At 39.2% G+C, this 18,321-nt stretch overlaps 1 protein-coding gene and 1 pseudogene across 4 annotated transcripts in view; both read left to right on the forward strand.

The window, feature by feature from the left end:
• MFSD6 (major facilitator superfamily domain containing 6) overlaps positions 1–18,321 on the forward strand; it is a 68,764-nt gene that overhangs the window by 15,321 nt on the left and 35,122 nt on the right. For all 4 annotated transcript variants that reach the window (XM_036121324.2, XM_036121323.2, XM_036121325.2 and 1 more), the window contains exon 2: positions 9,054–10,653. In XM_036121324.2, coding sequence (XP_035977217.1) covers positions 9,107–10,653 — 1,547 coding nt within the window. In that variant the 5' untranslated portion in view covers positions 9,054–9,106. The remainder of the gene's footprint in view (positions 1–9,053; positions 10,654–18,321) is intronic.
• LOC118554056 (U2 spliceosomal RNA) lies at positions 5,435–5,564 on the forward strand (annotated as a pseudogene).

Genomic DNA, 18,321 nt, shown 5'->3' on the forward strand with positions numbered 1-18,321 from the left:
CTCTGAAAATTTGTGGCGTCATCTGTGTGTCCAAGTGTTCCGAAATCTTCATGATGTGCTCTGGCTTGGGTCTGTTTTATTCTCTGTGTTGGGCACTCAGTGGGTCATTTCAGTCAGATAATTCATAGCTTTCAGTTCTAAGAAATTTTTTTGGATTAAAAAATTTCCTTTTCTTAATATTCTTTATTTTCTCTTCTTGGAGTTCCAATTTTTTAGATACTTGACTTGCTGGATGATCCAGTATTTGCCTTGTCCTTTCTTTCCTACTTTCACCTCTTTTCTTTTTTTCTTCTTTGTATTTTAAGTTCTTAAGTTCATTTTTGTTGAAAAAAATATATAAATCTGTGACGCTTTTACACATTGAATGCATCCATGCGATAAAGACCCAGATCAAAAAATCCTAAAATTCTCAGCACCCTAGAACCCCATCTAGTCACTACCTTCCCCAAGGGGAACTACTTTTAAAAATTAAGCTTTCTGTTTTGAGATAACTGTAGATTCACATACAGTTGTAAGAAATAATACAGATAGCCCGTGTATCCTGTGCGCACTTTTCCCCAGTGGTAACATCTTGCAAAACTTGAGTACAACAGCACAACCAGGATACTGACACAGATATGGTCAAGATATAGAACATTTTATCACCACCTGAATTTCTCACGTCTCCCTTCTGTGGCTACCACCGCTTTCCTCCTGCCTTTGCTCCGTATGGAACCCCTCCCAATCCCTTATGTGTTCTCCATTTCAGTAATTTTGTCATTCCAAGAATGATACATGAATGGAATCATATGTATATAATCTTTTAAGATTGGCCTTTTTTCACTCTTTACAGTTCTCTGGAGATCCTATTCGTCCCCTTTTATTGCTGTGTAATATTCCATGGTATGGATGTGCCACAATTTGTAGAACCATTTGTCCCCTGAAGGACATCTGGTTCTTTCCAGTTTGGGGATACTACAAATAAAGCTGCTATAAATATTTGTGTTGGTTTTGTGTGAAATTTTTTTCATTTCTCTGAGATAAATGCCCAGAAATGCGATTGCTGGGTCATATGGTAGTCACGTGTTTCGATTGTTAAGAAACTGCCAAACTGCTTTCCAGAGTGGCTGTACCATTTTATATCCCCACCAGCAATGTATGAGTGATCTAGTTTCTTCTTATCCTTATCAGAATTTGGTGTTGTCACTATTTTTACTTTAGCCATTGTTACACACGTGTAGTGGTATGTTTTTAATTAAATTTACATTTCTCTAATGGTTAATGACAAGGAACATCTTTTCCTATGTTTATTTGCATCTATATATCCTGTATCTCCTCTTTGATAAAATGTCTTTTCATGTCTTGGGTCCACTTTCTAATTGGATTGTTTGGACTTTTTTTTTCTTTTTTACTGTTGAGTTTTGAGAGTTCTTTATATATTCTAGATACTAGTCATTTGTTGAATGTGTCTTGCAAATATTTCCTCCTATTATAATTTGTCTTTTCATCCTCTTAGTAGAGATTTTTGCAGAATAAGATTTTTTAATTTTGATGAAGTCTGATTTATCAGTTTTTCCTTTTATGAAATATGCATTTGGTGTTAAGTCTAAGAACTCTTTGCCTAGCACTAGAGTCTGAGGATTTTCTCCTAGGTTTTTTTTCTGAAAGTTATGTAGTTTTACATTTTACATTTAGATCCATGCCCATTTTGAGTTAATATTCATATAAGGTGTGAAACTTAGGTTGATGTTCATTTTTTGCCTATTGATAGCTAATTGCTCCAGCACCATTTGTTGAAAAGGTTATCTTGCCTCCATTAAATTGTTTTTGCATCTTTGTGAAATATCAGTTTGGCATATTTGTATAGCTTTATTCCTGGGCTCTGTGCTCTGTTCCTTTGATCAGTGTGTCTTTTCTTCTGCCAGTGCCACTTAGTCATGATTATCCTGTAGCCGAAATAAATCTTCTTTTTCAAAATTGCTTTAGCTATTCCTGTTCCCTTTTCTTTCATAGATTATTCCTAGGGAATAATGTTCTCTATATCTACAAAAAAAATCTTGCTCAGATTTCGGTAGGGATTGTGTTAAACCTGTGTATAAATTTGAGGAAAATTGAAATCTTTGCTGTGTTGAATGTTCCAATTCATGAATATGGTATGTCTCTTCTTTTTTTTCTTTTAAGTGGGCTCTATGCTGGGTCCAGTGCAGGGCTTGAACTCATGACCCTGAGATCAAGACCTGAGCTGAGATGAAGTGTCGGATGCTTAACCAACTGAGCCAACCAGGTGCCCCTCTCCATTTATTTAGATTTTTCTTTCTTTCATCAGCATCTTGTAGTTTTCAGCATATAGTCCTTTGCATTAATTTATATTTAAATATTTCTTCTTTCCAGGAGATTTTGTAGATTTCTTGGGATTTCCTACACAATCATGTCATCTGCAAATAGACACCATTTCTTTCTTTTTGATCTGTACACCTTTGTTTTCTTTTTTGTCCTTACTAAAATGGCTAGAGCATCCAACACTACGTTGCATAAGAGTGGTAAGACCGATGGTCTTGCTTTGTTCCCTATCTTAGAGAGAAAGCATTCAGTCTTTCACCACTAAGTGTAATGTTACCTGTAGGTTTTTATAGATGATCTTTATCTAATGGAGGAAGTTTCTCTCTATTCCTGTTTTTCTGAGACTTTTCATGAAATGAGTGTTTAATTTTGTCAGAATCTTTTTCTGCATAAGTTAATAGGATTATGACACTTTTTCTCGTTAGCTTGTAATATGGTGGATTTACACTGATTGGTTTTCAAATACTGTACCAGCCTTGTATCCTTGGAATAGATCTCACTTGGTCAGAGTGTACTGTTCTTATATATTTCTAAATTTTGTTTTCTAATATTTTGTTAAGGATTTTTGTGTCTATGTTTATAAGGGATATTGTTCTGTAGCTTTCTGGTGTTTGGACTTTCTTATGGATATAAGATTCTGGTTTGACAATTCTTATATTATGCCACTTTCTTCTGGTGTACGTGGTTTCTGATGATATATCTGCTATCATTTGAATTGTTTTTCCTGTATTGGTAGGTTGTAAGTCCTGTCTCACTGCTTTCAAGATTTTTTTCTTTTGTCTTTGGTTTCAAGTTTGACTATGATGTGTCTTGGTGTGAGTTTCTCTTGTTTGGAGTGCATTCAGTTTCTTGAATCTGTAGATCTTTTGCCAATTTGAGAAGTTTTCAGCTTTTATTTCTTTGAGTACTTCAGCCTTGCCCTTTTCTTCTCCTTCCAGGACTCTGATGACATGAATGTTCAATCTTTAGTTATAGTCCCATAGGTCCTTGAGGCTCTGTTAATTTTTTTTTCCAGTCTATTTTCTCTGTTGTTCACATTGTATAATTTCCATATTCTGTCTTTCAGTTTGCTCATTTTTCCCTCTCTCCCCCCTTCTGCTGTAGAGTCCATCCATTGAGTTTTTTATATTTTGGCTATTATCTTTTCCAGTTCTAAACTTTCCATTTTGTTTCTCTTTATGTATTATATTTCTTGCTGTTTCTCTTTATGTATTATATCTCTTTATGTATTATATTTCTTTTTTTTTTTAAGATTTTATTTATTTATTTGACAGAGGAAGACATCGCGAGAGCAGGAACACAAGCAGGGGGAGTGGGAGAGGGAGAAGCAGGCTTCCCGCGGAGCAGAGAGCCCGATGTGGGACTCAATCCCAGGACCCTGGGACCATGACCTGAGCCGAAGGCAGACGCTTAACGACTGAGCCACCCAGGCGCCCTCTTGCTGGGACATTCTATTTCTGTGCTTCAACTTTCATCTGTCTTTTCTTTTCTTTTCTTTTTTTCATTTTGCTTTTTGAAGAATTTTTTGAAGTCTCACTTGTTCTTGGTATGCATTATTTTTATTGAAACTTGGACATTTGGGGTATTATGTTATGAAACTCTGGATCGTATTTAAGCCTCCTGTTCTAGCTGGATTCTTCTGACATGCTCTAGCAGGGGAATTGGAGATATTGCCTCATTACAGCTAGATGGAGGTTGAAGTCCAGGTTCCCCACTCAGCCCCTCTTGACACCTGAGGGTGAAGGAGCTCCTTGTTACTGCGAAGTAGCAATGGGTCTTCTGGCTCACCATTAGCTATCCACTGATACTTCCCTGGATGGAAGAAATAGGAGTACCTCATTACTGCTCCCTATGTGTTTTCCACTGATACCACAGTAGTGGTGAGGAGAGGAATCTTGTTACTGCTGGGTGGTGGCAAAAGTCATGAGTCTCTACTGGGCCACTTCTGACACCACCCTGGGGTGGAAAGGTAGGGATGTCTTGTTACTAACAGGTGGAGATTTAAGTCCAGGATCCCCCGGTGTTCCTCACTAATGATGTCTTGACAACATGGCCTCATTACCACCTAGCAGTGACGGAAGTCCCAGCTCCCTACTTGGTGTTCTCTGATACCACCTCAGCTTAGGGGTTGGGGTGCCCTGTTATAGCCTGGTGAGTGTGGAAGTCTAGGCTTCCCCTGTAGCCTTTGCTGGTGGGGGTGGGAGTCAAGACACATTACCCCCCAACACCAAATCCCACTCTGTGGTATTTGGCTGGAGTACAGCTGTTATTATCTAAAGTTTTCTGTTTTTCTAGGCTGCATTTTTCCTCATCCTTTAGCCAGAGAGGGCTTTGTGGGTTTTTTGTTTTGCTTTTTTTGTTGTTGTTTGTTTGTTTGTTTTTTGGTTTGCACTCATTGGTATTTCCAAGTTCTTTAGCCCCATTCATCCCTATGTTGTTCTTTGGGTACCAAGGTCCCTAGCTGGTCTGCCTTCTTCTGTCTACCTTTCAGAGTCTTCTGTATTTGCTTTATATATAATCCCCAAGATTTTTAGTTGTACTTAGCAGAGCAGTAGGAAAAATTGTGTCTACTTAATCTCTTTGGAAGCAAAATCTACCCTGACTTTTAATACCATAAATTAGTTTTGCTTGCTTTTGTAACTCTATATAAATGGAATCATATGGTATGTGCTCTTCTGCTTCTTGCTTTTCTCAGTCCATATTATGTTTGTGAGATTCATCCATGTCATTGCAAGAAATTGTAATTGTTCATTTTTACTGCTGTACAGTATTTCATGATATGAATATAACATAGTTTATATATTCTTCTATAGAGAGGTTGTTCCCAGTTTTGAGCTATTAAAATTGTTCTGCTGTGAACATTTTTGTAGATGTCATTTGGTGAATACATTACTATTTAATACATATCGAGGAGTTGTCATCAGGTAAACCTTCAGGTTTGATAGCTATTCCCAAACACTTATCAAAGTAGTGTATCAATTTACATTCCTATCAGCAACCTCTGTGAGGTCCAGTTGCTCTACATCCTCATCAACACTTGGTATTATCTGTCCTATTTATTTTAGCCATTTTGGGAATATGTTGTATTATTGCATTGTTTTAATTTGCTTTTACTATCGCTTCTCGGCCTTTTGGCTAAGATCAAGTGTAGTATCTGTTCTTATCAGTTTAATTTGCTTTTACTGCTCACTTGAATCAAGTTGAGCATCTTTTTATATATTTATTTGCCACTTGCCTAAGCTCTTTTGTGAAGTGACTGTTCAAGTCTTTTACTCATTTTTCCTATTAGATTACCTGACATCTTTCTATAGATTTTTAAGAATTCTCTATATATCTGGATACATTCTTTTGTCAGATATATATATAATATTCATCCTCACCAGAATACCTTATTTTACTCTTTGGCTTGACATTTCCATCTTTAATGTTGCCTTTTTATGAAAAGAAGTTTTTAATTTTAATGTAGTCCAATTTATTTTTTCTTCCTTAATGCTTAGCACTTTTATATCCTATTTAATAGTTTTCTATCCTAAGATCTTCAAGATCTTTTTCTGTGTTTACAATCCATCTGGAATTGATTTTTGTGTATCATGTGAAGTAGAGGATCTGTTTATTGTTGTTGTTGTTCTTTTTTCTAAGTAGTTGCCTTAAATTTTTTTTACATCATCCCTTATCATTTATGCTCTTTTTTCCACAAAAAATTTCCATAACTTTTTCATTCAAGCATTCCTTTTATTCCCCTTCATCCTCCTCCTTCTTGAAAAATATGTATTATTTTTGTTTCATAGTTGCATTTCTTTTCCTATTTCTGAAATTAATATATTTAGGAAATATTTTCCTCCTCACATAGCTTCTATTTTCTCCATGTTGATTTTTTTTTCTGTTTGTTTTGGTTCTTTCATGTAAGGTACTTTCTTCAAATGTCTTACAATTCTGGATGACTGCTCATATTTAGTGGCAGGGCTTGATGACTCCGAACTTCCATGTAGAGTGATTTGGTGGGTTGTTTAGTGGGGGAGGCTTCAGTGTCAGGATCCTCAGAGAAGAACCTTCCAGTTCCCTGCCTGGAGGATGATAACCTTGCCAGCCTCTGGAAACCTTGTGAGGGAAGTTGGATGGGGGTTTGGGGTTAGGGCTAAGGCTTGGAATCAGTATGTATATGTGCACTTAATGCCCTGTTTTCAGTCTGGTACCCCTACTCTCAGCTCCAGCTGTTTCTGTACGACAGCAGAACCTCTGTTTTATTCTCTCCACAGGGGAAAAACCTCTAGCTGTCTGGTTAGCTATGTGGAGTAGAGAAGGGGATTGAGTGTTTTTCGTTGGAGTTCAGACTTTCAGTCAACTCCATTAGCAGCAGCCTCCCCTCCCCACCTCTACACACACACACACACACACACACACACACACACACTTATTTGCACTTCAACCTAATATGGCCAACTCGTGAGACTTCTTTGAAGGATTCTGAGTAATAAATTCTATTACTGGCTTTCCTCACTGTCAACCAAGGTTTCAGTTTTCTAAGATCTACTAAGTTATTTACCAATTGTCTAATTATATTCTGGCTTCCAGAATCTCATTTTATTGCTCCATTTATGGGCTTTTTAATTCTCCTAGCTTGGATTATGACTTTAAAAATGTGTGTGTGTGTGTGCGCACACGCGTGTGATCATTTTAGTAGAGCACAGGGATGGAAGTCAGATGTGCTCAATCTGCCATCTTCACCCAGAAGTGTCATACAACTTTTATACCCTTTAAAAACAAATATTTCTTTTAAATTTGAGCTCAGAGGGCACCTGGGTGGCTCAGTCGTTAAGCGTCTGCCTTCAGCTCAGGTCATGATCCCAGGGTCCTGGGATCGAGTCCCACATCGGGCTCCCTGCTCGGCAGGAAGCCTGCTTCTCCCTCTCCCGCTCCCCCTGCTTGTGTTTCTGCTCTTGCTATCTCTCTCTCTGTCAAATAAATAAATAAAATCTTTTAAAAAAATAAATAAATAAATTTGAGCTCAGAAATGAAATTAATTTAGAAAATAAGTCCAAAGGAGAATTATTGTTCTCTTTAGGTGATGAGATGGAATTGGAGCTGCTGATTTGGCTAGGTGAAGGCACTAATGATGAAAGAAACATAAGTATGGAACATTGAGAAAAATCAGCTGGACAGCAAAAGATAGGATTTTGCTTTTCCTTGAAGTTTTGTGGGGAAAACAGATTTTCCTTTCACGCTAAGGAAAACATACTTGGGAACTAGATAGAGTTGGGGGTTGCACAACATTGTGAATGCACTAAATTCCACTGAATTGTTTACTTAAAATGGTTAATTTTATGTTGTGTGAATTTTACCTCAAATAAAAAAATTGCTTAAACCTAAAAATAAGAAATACATGAACATTGTAAAAACTTACAGCTACATTGACACCTGGCTTGGGGATGAGGGTAGAAGATCAACTGACTTATTACACAGGTCTCATTACATTGTGTTTCCACTCTCTGCCTAGCAGCTCTTTTTTAAATGTTTGCAAGCCTGATTCTGGAAGATTTTCAGCAACTTAGTCTTCATTTTGGGAAAAGGGGAGAGCAAGATCTATTCCAAGGGGTAGCAAGTGAAGTTATTCCTCTCTGGTATAGAAGGTGAAAAGAATTACTATGTATTTAATGTATATACCTCCTACATCAGAATATATTGATTGCAGCTTGAGAAATCTTGATGTAAGCAAGACCTTTGGACTCTTTAATTATCTGTATAATGGAAGAAAGGGAAATTCTGATGGAATGTGGTAGTTCCTATAAATTTATGCCATTGACATATTGTTTATCTTTCATATGAAACATCCTGTCTCATAAAAAGGTTTAATCACATTTTATTATCCAGAATGTAGCATTTGGCAGTTAGAGTGTACGGCTTAAAGCCATGATATTAGGGTTTGGACTCTCACTCTGACACTTCTGAGTTATTGAAGCTCAGCATGCCTCATTTTTCTTTTCTGTAACACAGAAAAGATAATAGGGATATTGTGATAAATATGAATTAACACTTTTAAAGATGTTTAAGTTTGCCTGGCACAGAGTAAGCACTCAATAAATGGTATCTGGGTTTTTTTTTTTTTTCCTGACGTTTTCTTAAACTTTAATCCATAAAAGCACACCTAGAGAAATGTATGGAATATATACAACATAAAGGCTATTTCCTTACCGGGCTATCTTTGTCGTGGCTGTAGTGACCAACTCCAGTTGCAAATGTGCAGTTGACTCCCTCTTTCTCATCACATCCGTGGTTGTGGTTAAAAGCTTATTTCTGTTTTTCTATAGAAACTGAAGTTTTAGCTACCTTTATTTTCTAAAAATTCTACACTTCAAACATGCAGTGGATTTGTTTGAAAAGTAAAACCAAGAAAGTGTAAATACTATTTTCAATTCTCTATATTTGGTTTAGACATAATCCCTATCATTTGTAAATTTTCACCAGGAATCAATGAAAAGATTTGAGAATGAACCTGAGCTATATAACCCTGCCATTAGAACATGTAATTAGTCAGTCAGTGGCCATAAAGAGTATTTGATTCTTTGAAAGCTGTTTTCCTTTTTTAGTATTGTATGGCTGCAAGTGATAAACGGGAGAATTCTCTCATTCTCTCTCATTACTATTTTTGTTTGAAACTCCTCAGCTTCTTGCAAGATGAAACTCTAGGTTTAAATGTTATTTTCATACTAAGCCACCTTTTAAATTTTACTTTACAGATCAACAATCAAGATTCTGAAGGTCATAAACTTTCTGATGGTGGTGGTAAGCCATGGCGTCAGATGATAAAGTCGCCATCTTAACTGATGATGAAGAGGAACAGAAGAGAAAGTATGTGCTTGCTGATCCCTTTAATGGTATTTCCAGGGAACCCGAACCACCTTCCAATGAAACGCCCACCTCCACAGAAACAACAGCTATTCCTGAGGAGGAAATAGACTGGATAGAGAAACATTGTGTCAAAATAAACAATGATCTTCTGATATCCAAGGTCTTCTATTTTTTCTTCTACTCTGCATATGGCTCTCTTTACCCACTTTTGCCTGTGTATTATAAACAGCTGGGAATGTCACCCAGCCAGAGTGGATTGCTAGTAGGTATCCGATACTTCATTGAATTCTGCAGTGCCCCCTTTTGGGGTGTAGTTGCAGATCGCTTTAAAAAAGGCAAAATCGTCCTCCTCTTTTCTCTTTTGTGTTGGGTTTTATTCAACCTGGGCATCGGATTTGTCAAACCTGCTACCTTGAGATGTGTACCAAAGATTCCCCCAACATCTCGTCCCACTAATTCAAGTCACCTGTTAACTGTCCTGCCAACCAACTCTTCCATTACCACATCACCAAGAATGCGTGAGAAAAGGAGCCTGCTCCCTTCCACCTGGCCGGTGATTGTAGAAACGGGGCCCAATGTCACAGAAACTGTCATCTTTTCGACAGCTCCAAACAAGACCAGTATGCCCACTCTGCAACCGCAGACAGACGAAATTACTGACCATATTATGGACTTTACCTTGAGTCCAAGCACAGCAACCCCTGCCTTCCCGGGAAACGTAACCAGAGAGACAACCACTGCTATTGTCACTACCACCAAATCTTTACCTTCTGATCAAGTCACTCTTGTTTACGATCAACAAGAAGTGGAGGCTATATTCTTGGTGATCTTGGTAGTCGTCATAATAGGAGAATTTTTCAGTGCCTCTTCTGTCACCATTGTGGACACAGTAACACTCCAGTATCTGGGAAAACACAGAGATCGCTATGGATTGCAGCGCATGTGGGGCTCCCTGGGCTGGGGCCTGGCGATGCTGTCTGTGGGCATCGGAATTGACTACACTCACATAGAAGTGCTCATCGATGGAAAGGGGTGTAAACCCCCTGAGTATCGGAATTACCAGATCGTCTTCATCGTCTTCGGAGTTCTCATGACCATGGCTTTGATTGTCGCCACTCAGTTCCGGTTCCGCTACAACCATTTCAAAAACAATGAAGATAAAGGAAAAGAGGTGGAGATCCCTCAAGTGGAGAGGAACAGCTCCACGGAGTCCTCTGAGGAGACACCAACCACCACGAGCCACTCACAGGCTTTCAGCTTTTGGGACTTAATCAGGCTGCTCTGCAGTGTGCAGTACGGCTCCGTGTTGTTCGTAGCGTGGTTTATGGGTTTTGGATACGGCTTTGTGTTCACCTTTCTCTACTGGCATTTGGAAGACCTGAATGGAACTACAACCCTCTTTGGGGTCTGTTCAGTCCTGAGTCATGTGTCTGAGCTGACAGCTTATTTTTTCAGTCACAAGCTTATTGAATTGATTGGCCACATCAGGTAAGAACATGCTTACTTTTGCTGCCCCCTCAGCAAGTGAGTCTCATCTTTTTATAATTTACAGCTCCTTTTAGCACATATAAGGAAATTGTAATTTGTACTGGGGGTGGGGTTGGAATGGGAATGGGGCTTTCTGTTGCTCTTCCTCCTTAAAATAGGAACAAAAGGAAGGAAGTAATGAACCTACTTGGATTATCTAAAACAAACAAAAAATGCTGCTTCCTGTCTGTATGCTAAGAGGCTCTTGCAGTAAATGTTTTCAGGTACCAGGAGCACAAATTTAGTGACTAGATTATTCTGTGGACTTTAAAGGGTCCACTGGTCCCAGGCATTTGTGAGGGAGGGTTTAAGTGGATAAAGTGGATTAGGTTCTTTCAGCCTTCAGTTATTCTCAGCCACTCGTTGACACAGATGGAGCTTGAATATATGGTTGATGAGGATGTCCATTATATTTAATGAGGCTGTAACCCACCATAATCACTGATCCATGATATTACATGGAGGAGATTCTTATATGATTTTTTCCTGATTATTACATCCATCTCTGCATCTTTGTCTGCCATGAAGACATGAGACATTTAAAAATCTTCCTTTTACCTAAATTTCCCATGAAATCTTTTTAGTCAAAAAATATATATAAATGCCTAGTGTTTCTTATATAATGTTTCTCACCATTAATGTTTGTCTGAAGTTGACTGAACAGTACCTTGCTTTTTATAAGGCTTCCTGCTCTGTTGTTGGCTCTAAAATGTAGAGCCAGCTACACTTAAGCATTCTTACCTCAGAGAAAAGCATGGCATATCTCTCCCTAAAATTTGAAATTGCTGTAACTGAAAAAAAGCAACCATGTTGTGTTTGTATGTGGTAATTGTTAAGTCTGTCTCTGAGAAATTAAAAAGGAGAAATAGATACTGACAAGATTTAAGAAACAGTGATCTTTTTTCCTTTCCTCTTAACTGAAGATTTTAATTAATTAATAACTTAAATAATTTGATTTAATTTAAAGCTTCAGCCTAGAATCATTCTTTTCTCCAAACAATTGTGAATATTTTTTTCTTGTTTGGTTGGTTTTGCTTTGGGAGGCTGTGTCCTGCTGCTTTTGTTTCTCAAATCTTTGACCCCTTTGTTGTCACTAAACAAAGTCAAGCATTGTGTAGATGGTTCCCAGACCCACAGGGTCCCCAAGGCACATTCAGTGGGACCAGTTTGAAAAGAGTCTTGTAATATTAAGGACTTGGAATGTCCTTTAACTTTGTCCAGGTCATGTTTACATTCTCCGAGGTTTGTGGATTGACCATGATGCATTTAGACACTTCTCTTAAGCTTGAGTGTATGAGGGGCTTCTCTCCTCAACTAAGCATCTTTTTTTTTTAATATTTTATTTATTCGTCAGAGAGGGAGAGAGAGCGCGCACAAGCAGGGGGAGCGGCAGGCAGAGGGAGAACGGGACTTGGTCCCAGGACCCCGGGATCATGACCTGAACTGAAGGCAGATGCTTAACCGACTGAGCCACCCAGGTGCCCCTCAAATAAACATCCTTAAACACAGTCATTTATTCCCAGAAAGGTACTCAGTTAGGTCTTACAAGTGAGCAGAGTTCCTAGATGTCATGGTTTAATCGGTCACTAGCATTAATTGAATATTGACTCTGTACAGAGTGTGAGTATGCGTTCTATTTTCAAAGAAATTGTTAGGCTCTTCTCACGTGCTAAGAAGTTCCTTTTCTGTCTTTGCCTTTTGTCTGAGGTGTATGTTTTCATATAGAATCCTAGCAGTTTTACTATTAATTTTGTTAAGTACATGAAGCTTATACTTGTTTTGTTCGTTTGTTTTCCCTGAGCATTATTAGTTACTCATTACTTAAAAACCTATAGCTCAGGGGCCCCTGGGTGGCTCAGTCGGTTAGGCATCTGCCTTTGGCTCAGGTCATGATCTCAGGGTCCTGGGATCAAGGCCCCTCGTTGGGCTGCCAGCTCAGCAAGGGAGGCTGCTTCTTCCTCTCCCTGTACCCCTTCCCCTTGCTCGTGATCTCTCTCTCAAATAAATTAAATCTTAAAAAAAAAAAAAAAAAAACCTACAGCTCACTCTAATTTTCTGGTTTTATGTACAGAAAACATCTTCCTTTTCTTATTTAATGATGTGATGGAAGAAAAAGGCACTTGTGGTCACACTGCTGTCCCAAGAGTCTACTGGGATTCCATCAGTTTGTGGTCATTTATCTCTTCTGGATTTTAATTCTGTCCATTAAACATATTATCTTAACTACTTTTAAAAGATTCTATTAGCTGGATTGTGATTATGCCCACTATTCAAGCAAAACAGATGTTTCTTTTGGTAAGAATTTGGGAGCCCAGTCAGGTGGTGGTGGTTGAGATTTGGGGGTTTGAAAGCGTGCTGATGACAGCTCTAAACCTCTCACTAGAAGACTATCATACATTAAATAGCTGACAAAGAGAAATTTTCTTTCCATGATTGATAGTCTTTTATGTTTTCCTTATAGGATCATAAGGAGGGATCTGTCTGTGGCTCTTATGTATGCATGTATGTTTTTTCAGTATTCTGTGACTGTCTTATTGGGAGTTTGTTTTCAGGAGTTAGTACTGCCATAAAAATTGTGAATATCTTAATGTGGTCAGAAGTGGGTTTGCCACAACTTTTCTATATGGATTCATAATGAAGAAAAATTCATACCAGAAAACAGTTTTTTAAAACAGCATGTCCAATTTTGAAGTACTTATTATTTTAATAGTTAGACAGTTGGGGCCCAGTTTTTCAGGAAATAAGCTATCAGTCTAAACACACACACACACACAGTAAATGATTTCTGGTTTTGATCTTGGATTTTGTCCTTCTCTGGAAAGTAGCTTTCTCAGGCAAGTAGGATAATTCTTAATATTTCCACTCAGAAAGGTAAATTTCTTTTGATGTGGAATCACAAGACTTTGGAATTTATAGCAAATATATAGGCTAATTTATGTAGAGATGATAACTAGACTTCTTTAACTAGAAATGTAAATGTATCTTAAGGGTATATTTATCCTGCTGAATGTTTTAACAGCTATGAGTAGAGTTGTGATCAAAATGCATTACAATTAATCATTTGTAAATTTGTAAATCATTATTGTCCAATATTAGGCCATCACCTATGTTATTTGATTGAAATTTATTTATTTTAAGGGACACAAAAATCTACTCAATCAACTTGACTTTGCCCTAAAATTCTTTTTTTTTTTAATTTTATTATGTTAATCACCACACATTACATCATTAGTTTTTGATGTAGTGTTCCATGATTCATTGTTTGCGTATAACACCCAGGGCTCCATTCAGTACGTGGTGCCCTCTTTAATACCCATCACCATCTTGAACTCAAGGCCAGTTTTGCTATGCAAATGTTATCTGGAAGGGGTAATAGATTAACCATTTTTAGCCATTAATTTCTACTTAATAGTAGTGAGATATCCCAGTGAGCTAGCTATCAGCTTGGGAAAGAAGGAAATATGTGACCCAAATAGCAAGAGGAGGAAAACAGGTTTTCCTGGTGTGGGAAGACCAAGAGCCCAGGACAAGACACTGGGCTACCCGCTGAGGACACGCGGGAGGTGGGACGTGACATTTTGCCACTGGAGGAACGGCAATCAGCATTATAAGAAGGAAGAAACTCTGCTGTTGGGATGTTCAGGGAAGGCTTCACAGAGAAGGGGGAATTTGAGCCTGCCACTGAAGGAAGGATTTGGAGAAATCTTGTTCCTTTACCTACATTTTGCTGCTTCTCCTCTCCCTTGCTCTTACCATGGCTTCGTGCCATATCAGCTGATCCTAGATCTGCCGGCCCTCAGATCCTGTACGCACCGGGCATGGCAGGGTGCTGATTTCTGCAGGCAGCTTTCCCCTGGACCTGCTCTCCGGGCTGCTGCCTGGGCCCGGGCCCTGCAGTAGTTCTCAGCCGGCGGACTGAGCAGGCCCGCTGGTAGGACTCCTGCTGCTCAGGCTGCGCTCAGACCTCCCGCGGAGGACTCTCCAGGGCTGACCGAGGCATTCACCTTTTTGAAAGTTCCCCAGCTGATTGCACTGTGCGACCAAGGTTGATAACCACCAAGCTGGTGAGAGGCACAAGGGGAGGACCTGAGGGACGGAGGAAGGGAAAACATTCAGGGCATTTCCTTCTCTCTCTCTCTCTCTTTTTTTTTTTTTTAGCTCAGGCAGTGTCTCCTGTGAGTTTTGGTGACCTTCCCTCTAATCTTTCCCAGCCTCGGGCCCTTTCTCAGAGGCAGATCCGTGCTCAGCCACTGAGGCTCTCTCTGTGCAGCCCGCTCCTCTCCAGTCTCCACCCCGCTCCCCAGCCTCTCAGGCTCTGGAGACCTCGCGCCTGTCAGGCAGCACCCGAGAGCTGCCCTACGTCCTGTGGCCCACCGCTGTGGTGGCCCTGAGCCCTGCCGACGGGCCCGTTCCCGACAGCCTCCCCCCGGGACCTGCAGAGGCTGCCTCAGTTCTCTCACCGGACTGGACTCCTCAGCTCCTCCCGCAGCTCGGGATGAAAATACAAAAAGAACGTGGACCTGAAGCAGTTTTTTTCTCTTCTCATTTCTTAAAGGAGTAGTCTTTTTTCTTTTTTTTTTCAGGGGAGGAGGGAGGGGCAGAGGGAGAGAGAGAATCCTAAACAGGCTTCACACCCAGCGCGGAGCCGGACATGGGGCTCGATCATACAACCCCGAGATCATGACCTGAGCCGAAATCAAGGGTCAGATGCTTAACTGATTGAGCCACCCGGGCACTGCAAAGAGTCTTATTTCTTTTTTAAAAAAACGACTTTTACCATAATAAAATTTTTGAAGACTTAATTTTCACAGTAAATTTGAAATTATGTAATACATTCTCTAAAGAAGCAAATGTTAACTCTTATTTAAAGATCAATCTGTCCCTCTCCCTCTGCTCCTCCCGCACCCCCATGCACTAGTGTGCTCTCTCTCTAAAAATCAGTCAATAAAGATCAAATCCCTGCATGTTTGTTCAGTTTAGCTGAACAATTATTTAGGCTTAGAGAATGCCCGGTTCATGGGATGCAGGGACTAGCGCTAAGAGAACTGGCAGTTTGAGTGCCAGGTGGGTGCTGGGATCAGGAACATGAACTTCACCCTGGAGGCATTAGGGAACCTTTGCAAGGCTCAGAGCAGGGGAGGACCATAGATTTGCACTTACTTGCAATGCAGTGGGTAACTTTGAAGTAGGGAACCCACTGAGAAGGTTCTTAAAATAGTCCAAGGGAGAGGTGATACAGGAAGAGGTAATACAGGGAGAAGTGATATAAGGCCTGAGCTATAGCAGCACCAACAGAAATGGAGGGAAGGGATGGATTTGGGAGGTAAAATTGACAGAATGGTTTGGATGTGTTTCCAGTTCCAGTTTCCAGTTCCATGTTTCCAGTTTGGGTGTTCCACTAAAACCAATAGGAAATTCAGGAAGGGGAGATACAGATTTGGGGGAGTGTGATCTGAATTCAGTATTGGGTTTATTTAGTTTGAAATTGGAATATCTGGATGTGAATGTGTAACAGATAGTTGACTACTACAAGCTTGAAGCTTAAACTGTATTCCCAAGGGATACCGATCTGGGACAGTTCAAACTGTGAACACGGATAAGATCAACAAGGAAATCAAAGAAGAGAAATGGGCCGAGGAAAATCAATTATGGTTGTCTCCAAGATTGTATTCCAAATTTCTGATCTTATTGAAATGTTGGTCTATGCTTTATTGCTTAAAGTAGGTATTCTCAGGCTCAAGAATGTTTTGTGTTGGGGGAAGTGTGTGGTATGGTATTTACTGTAACCTTTTTCCACATCTTACTTGAGGAGGAAATGACTTCCTGAGCTCCCCTCCAATGTCATCACCTGAGCCAGACACCCTCTATGAGTGTTTATAAAGTGGACCTAAGACATAAACAGGGGAAAGAGAAAAATAAAGGGAGAAGGAATGTAAGGAGCAGAAAGGGAAAGAAAGAAAAGTAGAGAAAGGAAATGCTGCTTTCTCAAGGGGAAGGTTTCTTCCTGCCCTTATTCATGAAAGGCAGTGCTCCATAGCGGTTACGAGCACGGGCTTGGAGTCACATTGCCTGGTTCAGAGCCTGGCTTTGCCATTTGGAACTGTGTGGCCTTGGACAAGTTATATAAGTTTTTGCATCTCTGTTTTGTCATCTGCAAATAGGAATACTATTAGTACCTACCTCTTAGTTTTGGGGGTTTTAAATGAAGACAAATGAGCTAAAACATGGCAGCTGCTTAGCACAGTGAATGGTGTATGTTAGGAGTTCAGTTGATTTTTAAAAATTATTACTACTTTGTAAATCTTTGGATGTATTATGTCGCTACAAGGGCCACTGAAGGTGATAAAAACAGAGGAGCTTAATACAGTATCATAAATGTACATATCATTAAGGTTGCAAAGTGTAAATGTTTGTGATTTTCAAAACTAACATTCTTCTCAAAAACATCTTGGTCAAATTGAGTTTTTCTTCCCCTACTTTATGATGACTGTAGATTATTTATAGACTCCTTAGTGCCATTTTTTAGAGCTGTAAATAGCTGGCATACAGAATGGTTATAATTGTTGCTGTCATTATTTATATGTGATAGATTTCTATTTTTTCTATTCCTTTCCCACTTTACCTTCAAAGACATTGATATCCATTTTTATAGGAAAAGCCTTTTAGAGCTATTTCAAGCAAATATAGATTCTCATTATTTAAAAAACTGTAAGCTGTAGATTCTCAAAAGTTAGAAGAATTTATGATCAAGAGTTGAAAGGGAGTAATCTGGGAGTAATTCTTTACAAAGTTGTTCTTTTCAAGGGACTATAAAAACCAAATTACTCCCTTTCAACTCTTGATCATAAATTCTTCTACTTTTGAGAATCTAATTGGAAAGAAATATGTGACCATATTATAGCTACCAAGCTGACTTGTTAATAACAGCATTACTGTTAATTGAGCCATTCATAGTTCAGAACAAAAGACCATTATTGCAAGGTAGTATAAGTGAATCCAGGGCTTTTATTTATTGATGTCATATTTGGTTTGTTTTCTCTTTTACCTTTGGTTGACTGAGGCACTGAGTGAAAGAGCAGAACTCACTCCATATAAGCTGTAACGTGTGGTTACAGCCAGTCCCCTTCACCTTCAGGCTGATGTGATGATTGTCAGGGCGTGCGCCAGCAAGAGTAAAGACAGCTCCTACAAACTCATTACCTAGCCAACACCATGGAGACGATGCTGCAGTGCAGGGTACGCTCAAGTCAGACATTTCCCATGGCCTGAAAATTGCATTGTAAGGTATACACCTATCTGGAAAAACTTACACACATGCAGAAAGACATGTACATGGATGTTTACTTGCCTATGCAGCTTTCTAACAGTGGAAAAGAGAAACAGTCTAAATATCCATCAATTGGAGAATGACTATGTTCAATATAGTATAGTCATAAGATGGAAGATTATGCAGAAGTTAAAAGGAATGGACTAGATCAATATGTCAACATGGAAAGCTCTTAAAAATATGTTGAATGGACAAAAAAGCAAGTTTCAGAATGAGACATAGCTTGGTACATTTATGCACATTTTAACAATGCATATTAAAAGCGACTGCCTTCGGCTCAGGTCATGATCCTGGAGTCCCTG

Source organism: Halichoerus grypus, chromosome 4 (genome assembly GCF_964656455.1).
Source record: "Halichoerus grypus chromosome 4, mHalGry1.hap1.1, whole genome shotgun sequence".
Taxonomy (NCBI): domain Eukaryota; kingdom Metazoa; phylum Chordata; class Mammalia; order Carnivora; family Phocidae; genus Halichoerus; species Halichoerus grypus.